This window comes from Piliocolobus tephrosceles, chromosome 9 (genome assembly GCF_002776525.5).
Source record: "Piliocolobus tephrosceles isolate RC106 chromosome 9, ASM277652v3, whole genome shotgun sequence".
NCBI classification, from domain to species: domain Eukaryota; kingdom Metazoa; phylum Chordata; class Mammalia; order Primates; family Cercopithecidae; genus Piliocolobus; species Piliocolobus tephrosceles.
In genome coordinates, this window is record NC_045442.1 from 16505589 (window position 1) to 16522708 (window position 17120).

The window sequence follows — 17120 nt, forward strand, 5'->3', positions numbered from 1 at the left end:
ACAGTGCGCAACTGATAACTGGTGTCTTCACCCTCCAGACCTTAGCTGCCTAGTGAGCACTTCCTGTGGGCTGGGTGTCAGTCAGCCTTCCTAGGGAGGTATTGTTATCACCATTCACAGGTGGGGAAACTGAAGCACAGAGAAACGAAGTAGCTTGCCCGTGAGCATACACGTGATACACAGTGGAGTTGGCAAATCCACAGGACTCTCAGGTCCCCAACCAGTGCTGTCACCCTCAGGAGCATCCAGGGTCAGGACCATTCAATCAGAGAACCCGGCAGCAAAACAAAGGAAGGGATGGGCTGAGGTCTCCATCCCTGTCAGGAGCCCCTCCCCTTGACAGGGATGGAGGGGCAGAAGCAGACAGACCTCAAACCCCACAGCACAAGTGGCTAGATCTGCTGGAGCAGGCAAGCATCAGTGACTTCAACAAGCAGAGGACAAAGCTTTTATATTTAATGCCTGGGTTTAATTTTGATGTCATAAAGGATGATTAATACAGAAAAACCCAGCCCAATTATGTAAATTAATCTGAAGGCAACTCCTCAGCTGGCTAAGCCCCAGCTTCCTCCAGAAGTGCAGCTCCCTGTGGCACACTTTGGCCTCGGGCTCTGCCCTCCAAGAGCAGGTGGGCATTCAGGTTGCCCACCCTCACCAGAGTCCCAAGTGTACAGGAGGGAGCTGTGGCCCTGAAACAGTCTCATCAGTTCTCATCCATCCCGCAGCACTCCATGCTACTCTGGCTGGTTCCACTCGGTACCATTCGATGGCAGTGTCAGTCAACTCTGTATTTGCTTTCATTCATTCGTTCATTATTTATTGAGTGCTTACTGCATGCACTGGGGGCATAGTGCTGAGCAAAATGGATATGGGATATGACCCCTCTGAGCCTCTGGTTTGGTCAGAGAGGCAGACATTAATTTTAAAAACCACACTCATGAGTATGGAATTACAAATGGAGATCAATAACAGGAAGTGAAAAATCAGACCATGAATGATTAGAACAAAGGCACCTATCCTGGGCCGGGCGCGATGGCTCATGCCTGTAATCCCAGAACTTTGGGGGCCAAGGCTCCTGTTCATTTGAGGTCAGGAGTTCAAGACCAGCCTGGCCAACATGGTGAAACCCTGCCTCTACTAAAAATACAAAAATTGGCCAGGTGTGATGGTGCATGCCTGTAATCCCAGCTACTTGGGAGGCTGAGGCACGAGAATCACTTGAACCCAGGAGGCAGAGGTTGCAGTGAGCTGAGATCATGCTACTGCACTCCATCTGGGGCGACAGGGCAAGACCCTGTCTCAAAAGAAAACAAAAAACAACTGCAAGGCACCCATCCTGGATTTGGGCCCAGGAAAGATTTTTCCTGTGAGGGGATTTTTGAGCTGATGTTGGCAGGGGGCCAGGAACTACCCAGGTGAAGAGAGAGGAAGCAGCCTGTGGAAAGACGCTATGGCAGGTTCAACAAAGGGCTATCCATACAGCGGCAGTGGGGCAACTTGTGTACTGCGCATATACCAAGGGGGTGACTGGGAACTGAAACCTAGCCTCTGTGCACTTACCAAGCTCGGAGCTCAGGGCTCGCGGCCCTGGGCTGTGTCTGCCTAGCGAGGGATATGGTTTTCTAATTTTTCACCAAGATGTCACTCTGAGTATAGCTGTCACCCAGGTTTAAGGAACCAAGAGAAGGCCAGTGTGGCCAGTGTACAGGGAGGTAGGGGAGGGGAGCAAGGTGAGGCCGGGAGGTAGGCAGCATCTAAGGGCTTCCATGGCAGATGGGGGAGCGCCTTGATCAGTGTGGAAGGCTGAAAAATGACAGCCCCCAAATATAACCAAGTCTTAATTCCTGGAATCTGTCAGTGCTGCTGTATTTGGAAAGTGGATCTTTGTAGACATAATTAAGGATCTCGAGATGAGGAAGTTATCCTAGATTGTGTGGCCCTAGGTATCATTACAAGTGTCCTGATAAGGAAGAGCCTGAGCAAGATATTTTACACACAGAGAAGAGGAGGTAATATGACCTCAGAGGCAGAGACCAGAGTGATGTGGCCACAAGCCAGGGGATGCTGGCAGCCACCAGAAGCTGCCAAGGAAGGGTCCTCCCCTAGAGCCTCAGAGGGTGCATGGCTCTGCCAATACCTTGATTTTTGAAATCAGTAAAGCTGATTTCAAACTGCTGGCCTCCAGATCTTGACAGAATAAATTTCTATTGCTTCAAGCCACCAAGTTTGTGGAAATTTATTACAGCAGCCACAGGAAACAAAATCAGGTTTGCATCTTTTTTTTTTTAAGATGGGATCTTGCTGTTTTGCCCAGGCTGGAGTAAAGAGGCGTGACCTTGGCTTACTGCAACCTCCACCTCCTGGGTTCAAGCAATTCTGCCTCAACCTCCTGAGTAGCTGGGACTACAGGCACACCACCATGCCTGGCTAATTTTTGGATTTTTAGTAGAGATGAGGTTTCACCATGTTGGCCAGGCTGGTCTCGAACTCCTGTCTTCAAGTGATCTGCCCACCTCAGCCCTGCAAAGTGCTGGGCTTACAGGAGTGAGCCACCACTCCTGACTTGGTTTGCGTCTTGAAAAGATTATCCTGACTGCATCACAGACAGTAAATTGGAGGGCTTCAGATGGACACAGGAAGATAAGTGGGGAGGCTATGGTTCCTGCCCAGGTGAGAGATGAAGGGGGCTTTGGCTAAGGCAGGGGCTGAGAGGAGAGACCTGTAGAGACTGGCTAGACAATTTTGGCAGAAATCTCAAGACAGGAGGATGGTTTGGATTGGAGTGTCTGAAAGGAGCTGGGATTTGAGCACAGAGCAGGCACTGTGAATCCACTGCTGTCCTTGGTGAAGGTGGGTTTACAGGATTATAAACAAAGCCTTTTTGGCTGCCTCTGGGTGAGATACTTTTGCAATCCAAAATTTGCAATATGTCACATTCCTGAAAATGTTTCAAGGAAGCAGGTCTCAGAGAGCACACAACCCCTACAAATGGAATGTATTAACTATCCTAATTACTGAATGCCGAAATGCATAATGGAACTCATTATTTCTTAGAATGCATTCATATATTTTGATACAATCAGTTCACTGTACTTAGCCTGTAAGTACTTAATAGCCCATGCACTTTCCTTTCTAATCCAAGAGGGCTGACCCAGTTGGGAATGACTGGGGATTGACTGACCTCACACCTGTCAGGTATCCTGTTCTTAGCATTAAGGCCAGGTGCATTTCAGACGACCCAGAGATGCAGGGCAGGAAGCAGTATTACCAGAGGGACTTTCAAACACCATTATTGATTATGGACAGTGCAGAACATTCCCCAACATCCTCTTCCAGTTGTCATTTCTGGGCGGCATGATGTCCTAATTGACTCGTACAATGGGCAGTAGCATGACCTTCTTGGAATTTAAGCCAAGCTAATGTACTTCCATTAGATCAGTGACTCACAGCCTAGACTCCCACTAGAATCACCTGGAGGGCCCTGGAAAATACTGATGCCTGGGCCTGGTCCCTAGGGATTCTAACTGTTTGGTCTAGGGCAGGGTCCGCACATGGGAGCTTGCAAAAGCTCTGCCGGTGACTCTGACGTGCAGCCAGGGCACGCTTCTCAAACATTAGCACACATCAGAATCACATGGAGAACTTTCTAAACTACAGATTGCTGGGCCCCACAGCCATGGTGTCTGGCTCAGTAGGTCTAGAATGGCTCCTGGAAATTAATTTGCATTTCTAACAAGTTTCCCAGTGATGTCGATGTTACTCAGGGACCACATTTTGACAACGATTGCAATAGATCAGTTCTCAACAGGGGGCAATTTTGCCCCCCAAGGGAAATTCGGCAATGCCTGGAGACTTGTGGCTGCCATAATGGGTGGGGACAGTGGGGAAAGTGCTATTGCATCTGGTGAGTGGAGGCCAGAGATGGTGCTCAACATCCTACATTGCACAGGAGCCTCCTCCACAGAGAATTATCCCGTGCAAGAGGCTGATAGTGCTGAGGCTGAGAAATCCTGCCTCAGATGCATCTAAGGTTTTTTCGGGTTTGTTTGCTTGTTTGAGACAGACTCTGCCAGAGACAGACTCTGCCATCCAGGCCAACTCTTGCCTCCCAGGCTGGAGTACAGTGGCATGATCATGGCTCACTGCAGCCTCAACCTCCAGGGCTCAAGTGATGTTCCCACCTCAGCCTCCTGAGTAGCAGGGACTACAGGTGCACATCACCACTCCCAACTGATTTTTTAACTTTTTGTAGAGACGAGGTCTCCTTGTATTTCCCAGACTGGTCTCCAACTGTCACCTCATCCTCCCAAAGTGCTGGGATTACAGGCATAAGCCAGGGCGCCTGGACCAATCTAAATTCTTGAGGAGGCTGGGCACGGTGGATCATGCCTATAATCCCAGTGCTTTGGGAGGCCGAGGCAGGTGGATCACCTGAGGTCAGGAGTTTAAGACCAGCCTGGCCAACATGGTGAAACCCTGTTTCTACAAAAATGCAAAAATTAGCCAGGCATGGTCTGGTGCGGTGGCTCATGCCTGTAATCCCAGCACTTTGGAAGGCCGAGGTGGACGGATTATCTGATGTCAGGAGTTCAAGACCACCCTGATGGATATGATGAAACCCCATCTCTACTAAAAATACAAAAATTAGCCGTGCATGGCATAGTCAGCTACTCGGGAGACTGAGACAGGAAAATTGCTTGAACTCGGGAGGTAGAGATTGCAGTGAGCTGAGATCGCGCCATCGCACTCCAGTCTGGGCAACAAGAGCAAAACTCCGTCTCAAAAAAAAAAAAAAAATTCCAAGCATGATGGCAGGTGCCTGTAATCCCAGCTACTTGGGAGACTGAGGCAGGAGAATTGCTTGAACCTGGGAGCCTGAGGTGGTAGTGAGCAGAGATGGCACCATTGCACTCCAGCCTGGGTGACAGAGCAAGACTCTGTCTCAAAAAAAAAAAAAAAAAAAAAAGGCTTAAGGAAAACAAAAAGACAAAGTAAACTTAATAGCTTCTAGCCCCTTTGTACAGGAGCACCTCAGCATTTTGGGAGGCCGAGGTCGGCAGATCACCTGAGGTCAGGAGTTCGAGACCAGCCTGACCAACATGGTAAAACCCCATCTCTAGTAAAAATACTAAAATTAGCTGAGTGTGGTGGTGCACACCTGTAATCCCAGCTACTTGGGGGCTGAGACACGAGAATCACTTGAACCAGGGAAGTGGAGGTTGCAGTGAGCCGAGATTGTGCCACTGCACTCCAGCCTGGGTGACAGAGCAAGACTCCACCTCAAAAACAAAACAAAACAAAAAAAAGCATTCAGGCGAAAAGGAGAAACCACATGGGGGCTGTCTATTTCTGAAGCTGGGTGCAGCAGACACCGGATGCCCACCCAGCAGCCATTCCCTCCTTTCTTCCCTGCAGACCCATTGCTCCCCCAGTTGATTTAGGAGCAGATCCGATTAGTCTTAGTCATCCTGGTGCTCTAATCCCCCTGCCTGGGACCAGCTTAGAGGTGGCTGGGAGGCCCAGTGGGAGACTCCCGAGAAGACATCGTCACTGCTGATGAACCATGCAGAGAGACAGCAGCCCTTTTTGTGTAAGACACAGTGATGCTCAGATGGGATGTGGACCTTGGTGGCCTCATGTGGCTCAGTGGGCAGAAAGATGGAGAAAACCTGATGCCCAGTGCCATAACTGCAAATGGGCACTGGGCATGAGCTGCATATCAGCCTAGAGCTGTCCTCACACTGGACTTCTGACTTGGAAGGCGACATTCTCCTTGCGGTTTAAGCCAGCTGAGTTGGGTTTTCTGTTCGTCACTGCTGAAGGCATCCTGGCTGCCACTTACATGCATAGCCATCAGCCAACCCTGAGAGGCAGGTCTAGAAGTGCTTACGGGTCCCAGTAAAAGGTTCAGAGGGGCGATGTCCCTTGCTGGAGATTGCACAGCTTTGACCCAGGCTGGCCACTGTGCTCCACCCTGACCTTCAGCATGAGGGGCCCCATCCATCCTCTGCAACCCCTGTGGGCCAGGCCCTCCTAGGGATGAGCACTTGTTCTCTTGAAGGAGGAGAGGGCCCGCAGTCCCTTTTGCCAGCCGAGAGGGGCAGGGGCTGAGTGATGGGCCGCGCTCCTGGTGAGGACTCTGACCCAAGGGCTCTGGCCCTGTGGCTGAGGCAGCTCCATCACCTCCTATGACCCCTGCCCAGGCAGGGGAGGCTCCTGTCAGGCCTGGTTTGGCTCATGCAACCTGGCCCCACTGCTGCCCCACCAGAAGGGAAGCTGGGGCTGGGCCAGCCAGCTCAGAGTGAGCCCTTAATCACCAGAGGGACCTTAGTTAACTGGTGGCCCAGCAGCATCACACCCCCCACCAGCCCAGGAGGCCTAGCTCTGCTGCTGCATCCTCCACCACTCTCTTGACCATTCTCTGCCCTCCAGCCACAATGGTCATGTCCTCAAAGGGGCCACTAAACCAACATTTTGCCCATAAGGGTGGGGAAGCATCTCCCTCCCAGTTTCTATGTGCCAGGTGCATAGAAAGTTATGCATACAGAGAGACAGCAGGGTGCTGGGTCCAGACCCAAGTGGCTGGGTTCAAACACACATGAACTGTGTGACTTTTTGAAATTGATGGACCTGCTGGAGTATGGGAACAATAACAGCACCCACCTCATGGTGAGGATTAGATGAGCTAATCAGCATAAATGTCTTATAACAGGGCCTGGTGCATCTTCAGTGCAAAAGTGTCGGCCAGCGCAGCTGCTATTTGTAGGTGCGCAGCATAGATTTGAGGAAGGGGGGAAGAGAGGGAGAGGAGGGCCATCTCCACACCCCAATTCCAGTGTCCTTTGCCACCCAGAAGCCCACCCTTCACAGGGCCACCGTGAGGGGGACTGTGGCTTTGCACTTACCCACGGTGCTGAACACTGTGCAGCAGAAAAAGAGCGAGCTCAGGAAGGACCAGTTTGTGGTCCTGTTAAACCACTGAGGCTTCACCTTCTGCAGATGCCCCTGGAGATCCTGTTTCCTATCTTCCACCACTGGAGAAAGACACGACCAAGAGTTTGAGGGAAAGGTTCTGCTGGTAAAGACAAGCCCCGCCCCGGTGAAAGGGGGATAGTCTTCCCCAAGGACCAGCAGCCCCCTCGCCTTGTGGTCAGTGTCAACACCAAAGCCTGGTGATTGAAGTCCTTTAAAATATTTCTGCAGCCTGGGTTCTGCCTTTGGTCCCCATGGAGATAAGGAGGCCACTTAGCCCTGTGAGAAAAGCACCTAACAGAGAGGCCCATGGGGGGTCCCACCAGAGCTTAGCCCTGGCATTGCTGTGTAGTCTTTGCCTTTTAATTTTCTGAACCTCCATTTCTTTCATTGTTTTTTTTTTTTTTTTTTTTTTTTTTTTTTTTTTTTTTTTTTTTTTTGAGACAAGAGTCTTGCTCTATTGCCAGGCTGGAGTGCAGTGGTGTGATCTTGGCTCGCTGCAACCACTGCCTCCCTGGTTCAAGCAATTCTCCTGCCTCAGCCTCCCAAATAGCTGGGACTACAGGGGCACAGCACCACACCCCTGCCCAGCTAATTTTTGTATTTTTAGTTGGGACGGAATTTCACCATGTTGGCCAGAATGGTCTCAATCTCTTGACCTCGTGATCCACTTGTTTCAGACTCCCAAAGGGCTGGGATTACAGGTGTGAGCCACTGTGCCCTGCCTCTTTCATCTTTCAAAGGAAGATAACTTCTGCTCTGCCTCTCACACAGGGTTCTCAAGTACTAAAAAGCAAAAGGCTTTTAGGAAAAGCAAGCTGTTTCACAGATGCAAAGCATCCCCACTCCTGGAGGTTATTACACTTGATGGAGTTTGCCAGGCATGATGGCTCACGCCTGTAATTCCAACACCTTGGCGGGCTAAGGTGGGCGGATCATTTGAGGTCAGGAGTTCAAGTGCAGCCTTTCAACATGGTGAGACCCTGTCTCGATTAAAAATGCAAAAATTAGCCAGGCTTGGTGGCACACGCCTGTGGTCCCAGCTACTCGGGAGGCTGAGGCAGGAGAATCGCTTGAACCTGGGGAGTGGAGGTTGCAGTGAGCCAAGATAGTGCCACTGCACTCCAGCCTGGGTGACAGAGCAAGTCTGTGTCTAGAAAAATAAAAATAAAAAAAAACTGGATGGAGTTTGATCATCATACCATCAGACTGTGATCTTTGGGCACCAGCTACCTGTGGGTGCCTCCTCCAGGGCTGGGAAAACTTGACTTCCTAAACATGGGTTCCAGGGCTAACAGCAGGGTTGGGAATCCTGGTTTCCCAGAGAGGTTCCTGAACGGCTCAATCGGCCTGGGCAGTCAGTGGGCTTTGGGACCCCAGAGGCCACCTGCTAGACTCTGGTTCAGCCTGAGAAGAATGGCACTGAGCCTGGCGTGCAGCAGGAAGTCACTACTCCTTTTAACTGGCACCAGCCTGGGAGTCTACGCACCTCAATTCCAGACCCAGCTCTGACCTTGACAAGTTCTGTAACTGTGGACAAGAGGCTGCTTTCCAAGCCTCAGTTTCCCTATCAGAGAGACAGCCTGAGATGGTGGTGAAAGGTTCAGGCTCTGGAATCCAAATACATGGGGTTAAGTCCCTGGGTCCATTTTTCTAGTTTGTGAACTTGGACAAATTGCTTAACTTCCCAAGGCCTCAATTTCCTAATCTGTAAAAGAGGAACAACTTCTATCTAACAAAGGCTTCTTGTGAGGATTAGGTGAGAGAACGTGTGAAGTGTTTGCCACAGGGTCTACATGCAACTAACCCTTATGGAACATTTTAATCTCCAGTGAAAATCGGAACCAAATGGAGTGGGACCAGCTCTGCATTCCCATACCCTGCTGTGCATTGGAATCACCCGATAAACTTTTACTTATTTATTTTTGAGACATGACTGGCTCTGTCATCCAGGCTGGAGTGCAATGGCACAATCACAGCTCACTGTAGCCTCAAACTCACAGGCTCAAGCGATCCTCCTGCCTCAGCCTCCCAAGTAGCTGGCACTACAAGTGCATGCCACTTCATCTGGCTAAATTTTTAAACCTTTTGTAGAGACAGGGTCTCACCTTGTTGCGCAGGCCTGACTCTCCCACCTTGGCCTCCCAAAATGCTAGGATTATGGGTGTGAGCCACCCTGCTTGTCCTAGAAACTTGAAGACTCCCAGCCCAGCCCTGGAGATCCTAATTAAGTGGGTTTGGAGAAGAGCCTGGGAATGTGTACTCTAGGCAGTCTCCCTGGGTAATTCGGATGTGTTGCTGGCTTGGAGAGCCTTGAACTTGCTGGTAGTCTAGACCCTGCGATGGTACAGTGTCCCTTTGACAGCAGTTTCCCAGGTTCACTGAGCAGGCTGGCTCCCGTCTGGCAAGAATGCAGGGAGTGGGACCCTCCACAGACGGGGTAGTCTGCCTCCCTGGACCAGCCTCTTGTCGCTGGGAGCCGCACCTGTTCCCAGAGCAAGGTTGGGATGTTGAAGGAGCCCCCACACCAGAGTGGGAGGGGAGGACCTCCCTGCACCCTGTTCTTCTGCTGACTTTTAGAGTCTGGTTTCATTGGTCTTTCACTTATCTACTCTCCCTTGTTTTATCTTGCTCTGTTGAATACAATAAAAGCTTCCTTTGTGGAACACAGAATAGAAACAAGTGACTAAATACAAAGAAAATGCAATAAGGACACTATAAAGTGCCTTCTGTCTTCCAAGAGCCGGAACGTTCCTTGTCTCTTCTGCTTCTCACAGGGTCACTGTGACCGCCAGGCCTGAGATTGGGGTCCCCTTCTCTCCCGCAGACTGAGACCCAAAGAGAACAAAGCTTTGCCTCCACAGATTGCAGAGCAAGCTGGGAGAACAGCCGGGACAAGAGCCAGGACCCCCGCCCCTCCCCCAGGTCTTCTCACAGCACCTCCCCACTCACCTGAGCCAGACAGCAGAAAAGGACTTTAAAACAGGAAGTGAGGGTATGGGGGGCTGGTGCTCCTGCTGGGATTCAAACCCAATTTGGGTTGTTCCCTAACTTCTCATCCCTGCAAACTGAATCCTGGGTCAGGCAGACATAGTCCTGAGAAGCAACTTAGCCCCCCAACCCCCGGCCCAGATTTGCTCACCCACGCACCCCACCCCACCCAATTCCCAGTAATCCACCCTCCCCTGAGGCTGCTGGTCTGGATGGGGCTGGGAGCTGAGACACAGGAAGGGGAGCTGTTCTTTCCCGAGCACCTCCTGGGTGCTCAGGGCCTTTCCTGCATTCTTCACAGCAACCCCAAAAGGTGGTTAGTCTCCCCACTTTTCAAAGAAGAAAACAGGTTCAGAAAGCAGTTGCTCGCCTAAAGTGCGCAGGCATGAGGAGGATCCAGGCAGGCAGCTCCCAGACCCAGCCTCCTAGAAGGCAGCCCTCTGCTCTCGGGGGACTGCTGCCACCACGGAGAAAAGGCCCACCCTGTCCCGGTGAGGCACCTACCTGTTTCACTGCAGTTCAAGATGCTGCAGAGCTCCTCCAAGAACTTCTCAAATTCTCCATCATCTGCTGCCACCAGGACCTGGCCATCCTCAATGGCAGAGAAGAGCACAGCACCCACCAGGGCGTAGGTCACCAGAAAGCAGAGGAAGCAGAGGCCAGGAAAGAGCTTTCCCAGGGCCTCTGGGCAGCATCTCCTGGCCTGGGGGTGCCCAGAGGCCTCCATCCTCCCTGGAGCATGCAGGGCAAGAGGAGCTAGTGGAAGAGGCAGGAGCATCTAAGCTCCGCCAGGAAGATGGGGTAGGAGTGCCCGGAGAACAGCCAGGCTCCAGCGCTAAGTGGATGGTGCGTGTGCTTCCCCAAGGACTCAGGAAGCAGCCGGCAACTCATCATGTTCAGTTCATCCGAACTACTCAGATGGCGCCCTCCCTAGCACCCCAGATTGCTATTGATCTGCTGGGCCGGCCCGGGAGCTGCCTGGAAGGGCTTTGGGAGGATAGTGTGGTTGTTGTTTCGTGCTACGTTTAATCTTTTCTCTCCCTGAACTGCAGTTTTGAATTGCAGATCCCAAACCTGATCTTTGGCATTTAGTCAAGTGATTCTTTCCTGAGAACTGCCTGTGACACCACTTGGCTTAGGGTACCTGGTCTCCTGGACAGGTGATAATAGTAGTAACTAATAACAGTAATAGTAACGAGAGTAACTAATGCGGCCAGAGCTCAGTAGTTTCCAAAGGACCTTTATCCTGTGTGGATCTAATTACTGGTCCCAATTCTTCACTCCCCTGCTGCATACCCCCTCTTGCCGTGGCCTCACGGTGGGCAGAGTGTACTTCCTTGAACTTGGCTTTAGAGTAGGTCATCTCAGTTGCTCCAGCCAGCTGGGCATTAGCAGATGTGATGCAAGCAGGGGTGAGGCCTGTGCTTGTGCATTTGGACTTCCTCAGCTATACCTTTGTCAGCCATGAGAAAAGGTGCCCAGCTTTCAATTTTCAGTTCAGAGTAGGCCAGTGTGCAACTTTTTTTTGGTCGTCCTGAATCCAGGTTCATCCAACACCAGCTACCTCCACCCCGCACCCTAAGTTTGACCCCAACGAGACTAAAGTCTGAGGTGCACTGGGAATGATGTTGGTGCCATGTCTGTGCTGGCCCCTAAGATCAACCCCCTGTGTCTGTCTCCAAAACACATTGGTAATGACATTGTTAGGGCAACCAGTGACTTGAAGGATCTGAGGATTACAGTGAAACTGACCATTCAGAACAGACAGGCACAGGTTGAGGTAGTACCTTCTGCCTCCGCCCTGATCATCAAAGCCCTCAAGGAACCTCCACGAGACAGAAAGAAACAGAAAAACATTAAGCACAACGAAAATATCATTTCATGAGAATATCAACATTGCCTGACCAATGCAGCTCCGATATTTAGTTAGGCAACTCTCTGGAACAATTAAAGAGATCCTGGGGACTGCACGTCTGTGGGCTGCAATGTTGATGGTCACCACCCTCATGACATCAACAATGATACAGCGGAATGCCCAGCTTGTTAAGCACAAAGGAAAATACTTCAATAAAGGATCATTTGACAACCAGTGGGGGTAAAAGGTGCCCAGATGGCAGCTGTGGAGGTGCAGGCAGGTTTAGATCCCTCTTCCAGAAAGGACTCGCTGTGCAGCTTTGAAGAACATGGTTCATGACAACCCCTTTCATTCTCTAAGGGTTTGCTACTGGTTTCAAGCCCTCTTCTTGGAGAAGCCTGTGCCGCCTACTGACTAAATAAGGTGGGGACCCAAGGGCCTATTCATTTCTGCCCAATACAGGACTCCTCCAACCTGCAGTCTTTGTTCCAGAGTGGCCCGTTGGTCTACAGAGACCTTGTTAGTCTGCGTTATGATCCAGAGACTTTCCCTGTTCCATCTACTTCCTTCGTTTTCATTTTACCAGTCTTCCCAATAAAGCTTTTGCAATCGTGACTCTATCTTGGTGTCTGCTTCCCAGAGGATCCAACAGTAGTTGGCACCAGAAGTGGTCTGAGAAAGCCTGCTCAAAAAGCTAAGATGGGGGCCGGGCACAGTGGCTCGCACCTGTAATCCCAGCACTTTGGGAGGCCGAGGGGCGCGATTGCTTGAGGCCAGGAGTTCAAGACCAGCCTGGCCAACATGGCGAAACCCCATCTCTACTAAAAATGCAAAAATCAGGTGTGGTGGTGCACACCTGTAATTCCAGTTATGTTGGGAGGCTGAAGCACAAGAATTGCTTGAATCTGGGAGGCAGAGATTGAAATGAGCTGAGATCACACCACTGCACTCCAGCATGAACCACAGAGTGCGACTGTCTCAAAAAAAAAAAAAAGCTAAGATGGGGTTTGAGGACTGGGTCCCTCAATACTGCAGTGGTAAGGAGATGATATATAGGCAGCCTTTGGTGCAAGGTGGCTGCCCAACTATTAAACTTGTCACCAGCAGTGAGCTGGGGTGGCATGTTGACTAGTGCAATGATTCGCATTCAAAACATATTGAAGGAATGATAAACACAAGATCCATAAGTTTGGATGGCTATTATGAAGTTATATTGGCCCCCTGCAGGCAAGCTTAGAAGAAGGAAGTTCATAGAACAAACAGCCCCTGTTACTGCCACCAGTCTCAAGGCTGCAACTGACACTCATCATCTCCTTCCTTCACTATTCATTCTAACTTTTCCTTGCTCTCTGCTACCTCTTCTACTGGTCTCAATGGCTTACCCGATGGAATGATCCTAATCCTCATCCCTGGGGGAGTCTGAGCCCTTGGTAACCACATCCTTTTCAGGTTGGGGCTGCTTGTGCTTGTCCACTTACAGTTGGGTAAGAAGTACCAAGAGGTACCCAAGTGAGTCACCTGAGCTCCACCTATATTATTCTCTGCCCTCCTTGTGTGAAAACAGCCCTGCTTCCTGCTGACCAGGTCAATTGCCCCTGTATTAGTCCGTCCTCATGTTGCTGCAAGGATACTACCCAAGACTGGGTAATTTATAAAGGAAGGAGGTTTAATTGACTCACAGTTCAGCATGGCAGGGGAGGCCTCAGAAAACTCACAACCATGGCAGAAGGGGAAGCAAACACATCCTTCACAGGGTGGCAGGAAGGAGAATGAGTGAGTGCCCAGTGAAGGGGAAGCCCCCATAAAACCATCAGATCTTGTAAGAACAAACTATCGTGAGAACAGGATGGGGGAAACCACCCCATGATTCAATTGTCTCCATCTGGTCCCTCCCATGACACATGGGGGTTATGGGACTTACAATTCAAGAGGAGATTTGGGTGGAACACAGTCAAAACATATCAGCCCCTGACAAGATGGCCACTCATTTTCTTACCTGCTAGTTCCTGGACACAAGGATCTCAAAGTGCCCAGGGAGCAGTCATAAGGTGTATTCAATGCACCCCTTACTGGGTTTCCAGATGAGTGTGTCCTGCTTGGGGACCAAGAATTCTAACACTGCAGAGCCTAGAGTTCTGGAGATGGGAAAAAGTGAAGACGACATGTAGTTGTATAATTTTCCATTTGAAATAGAAAGGGGTAAATGCTTCATTGCACCTACACCACCCTGAAGAAAGAGAAGGCAAGATCTCCAAGCCTTGAGCAAACCAGTCTCCCTGCACGTCCTGCTCCCACCCTCCATCTGTATCCAGCCTCCCAGATGAGTCAAGTGTAAAAATTCTTTGCCTAGCCCTGAATGCCCAAGGTTTTCTGCTATCATCTTCTCAAAAGTTCTATGGTTTTGTGTTTTACATTTCAGTCAGTGATCCATTCTGAGTTAATTTCTGGTAAAGTGTGAGGTCAAGCTTCACGTTTTTACCCTACGGATGCCCGATTGCTCGGGCTTCATTTGTTGAGAAGGTTATCTTCACTGCATTGAATTTGTTTTTCACCTTTCTGGAAAATCTGTTGAACATATTTGTATGGGTCTGTTTCTGGGTTTTCTATTCTGTTCCGTTGACCGATGCATCAGTAGCACATAGCCCTTCACCAATAGCACACTTTCTAATTCCTGTAGCTGTGTAGTAGGTCTTAATGTCAGATAGAGTGATTTCTCCTGCCTTATTCTCTTTTCAAGATTGTTTTAACTGTTTTTAAGGCTTTTTCCTATAAATTTAAAAATCGTCTTATCTATGTATACATAAAATCTTGCTGAGATTTTGATAGGGATTACATGAAATCTATAGATCAATATGGGCAGATGCAACATCTTTATTGTGTTGAATCTTTCAATCCATAAATACGGTATGTCTTTCCTGGCCGTTACTTTTGAAAAACAGCTTAGTGTGCTCCTATGATTCTTGATTCAAGGCAAGAATCAATTTTTAGGGCCAGGTGCAGTGGCTCATGCCTGTAATCACAGCAGTTTGGGAGGCCAAGGTGGGCAGATTGCTTGAGGTCAGTAGCTTGAGACCAGCCTGACCAACATGGTGAAACCCCGTCTCCACTAAAAATACAAGGAAATTGGCTACTAAAAATACAAACAATTGGTGGCACATACCTGTAATCCCAGCTACTCGGGAGGCTGAGGCATGAAAATCATTTGAACCTGGAAGGTAGAAGTTTCGGTAAGCTGAGATCGTGCCACTGCCCTCCAGCCTGGGTGACAGAGCAAGACTTTGTCTCAAAAAAAAAGAAAAAAGAGTTTAAATATAAGAATGAGTGGCCGGGTGTGGTGGCTAATGCCTGTAATCCCAGAATTTTGGGAGGCTGAGGCGGGTAGATCACGAGGTCAGGAGATCGAGATCATCCTGGCTAACGCAGTCAAACCCCATCTCTACTAAAAATACAAAATTATCCAGGTATGGTGGCAGGTGCCTGTAGTCCCAGCTACTCTGGTGGCTGAGGCAGCAGAAGGATGTGAACCCAGGAGGTGGAGCTTGCAGTGAGCCAAGATCACACCACTGCACCCCAGCCTGGGCGACAGAGTGAGACTCCATCTGAAAAAAAAAACAAAAGAGCAAGTAGTCAAGTTATTTGTTACTTTTTAGGTAAGGCATTCTAAGTGTTATTTAATGCATGTGAGGTCAGTGTTAGTGGAGAAAAGTGTTAGATGGTGAAAGTCTGAAAATGTATTTTTACTCCTCATTTTAAGTCTTTTCAAAAACACTTCGAGTATCTAGAATAGTGTACAGAATGACTTCACAGACCCCTGTGTCCCCATCCTCCTTGATGGTGGGTATCACAATGTCATGCAGCATCTAGAAAGTAACAGGGAGCTGGGAGGGAGGGACACTGATGAGCCACAAGCTGAAGGTAAGTGAACTCCAGCACGTTACTAGGCAGATTATCTAGTTGTGTGTAACTCCATGTGTCTATTTCCCAGTTTCAGTTTTTATTGAAACATTCCAGTCTTGTCTCAAGTATACAAGAGTCATTTGGCCACATTTGGGCCAATGTAATGATGGTGGCAAGAAGGGGTAAGAACCCACAAGAGAAGGGAAATATTGTGGATAAAGTCAGGACTGTGATGTCCAGCCACTCCTCTGCACTACATGCCTGTCAGAGAGAGAGAGAGAGCAGGTGGCCATCAGTCAAGCAGCCAACAAGCACTTCCAAGGCCTGCTGGGAGCCAGATGATGTGAGGGTACTAAAGGTCCCCCACAGTCCCATGGAAGGAAAGGATGTAGATAGATGAATTGCTATACTTAAATATGGGTGCAGGATGAATTACAAAGTAAGATGCAAACTCTCTGTGCCTTGCGGAGTCAGAAGAAAGATGCCATGAGCCAGCACAGCCCATGCAGGGCTCATTAAAAAAGGAGTTCACAGGATGGCAAAGAGAAGTAGAATAATGGCCCCCTGAGAGCGGTCCAGTGCTAACAGGTCTCACTAAGGGCAGACTTTCTAGTTCCTGAGGATGGAAATGATAACAAGTTTTTTCTCCTCTATATGAGCCATCCTTTTGCAGAGCACACGGGTTGCACAAGGTGCAGATAAGATAAGATCAAGCTTTAAAGCCACTGATACAATTTGACTGTGTCCCCACCCAAAGTTTCATCTTGAGTCATAATCCCCCATAACCCCCATAATCCCCACATGTCACAGGAGAGACCAGGTGGAGGTGATTGAACCGTGGGGATGATTCCCCTGTGCTGTTCTCGTGATAGCGAGTTCTCATGAGATCTGACGCTTTTATAGTGTTTGGTAGTTTCTCCTGCGTTCATTTTCCCTCCTGCCGCCTTGTGAAGAATGTCCTTGCTTCCCCTTCACCTTCCACCATGATCGTAAGTTTCCTGAGGCTTCCCCAGTCATGTGGAACTGTGAGTCAGTTAAACCTCTTCCCTTTCGGAATTACCCAGTTTCGAGCAGTTCTTTATAGCAGTATGAAAACAGACTAACACAGCCACCTCCTGTGGCCTGAGACCTAATGGCCTCACTCCAGGCAGGTACGGTGCACACAGTGGAGAAAGCTGGTAATGTTCTGGCAGCCAAAGATGAATCCATCTAATCCAGGATTAGGGGAGTGCTACGGTGTGAATGTATGTGTCCCCTCAAAATTCATATATTAGAATCTGAGACCCAATGTTTAGTATTAAGAAATGGGGCCGGGCGCGGTGGCTCAAGCCTATAATCCCAGCACTTTGGGAGGCCGAGACGGGTGGATCACGAGGTCAGGAGATCGAGACTATCCTGGCTAACA

At 49.6% G+C, this 17120-nt stretch overlaps 1 protein-coding gene across 1 annotated transcript in view; it reads right to left on the reverse strand.

The window, feature by feature from the left end:
- Positions 1-10690, reverse strand: part of KCNK18 (potassium two pore domain channel subfamily K member 18) — a 13079-nt gene extending 2389 nt beyond the window's left edge. The window contains exons 1-2 of the mRNA XM_023224406.1: positions 10468-10690; positions 6906-7034 (exon numbers count right to left, since the gene is read on the reverse strand). Of these exons, the coding sequence (XP_023080174.1) occupies positions 6906-7034; positions 10468-10690 (352 nt within the window). The remainder of the gene's footprint in view (positions 1-6905; positions 7035-10467) is intronic.
- Positions 10691-17120: the final 6430 nt, after the last annotated feature.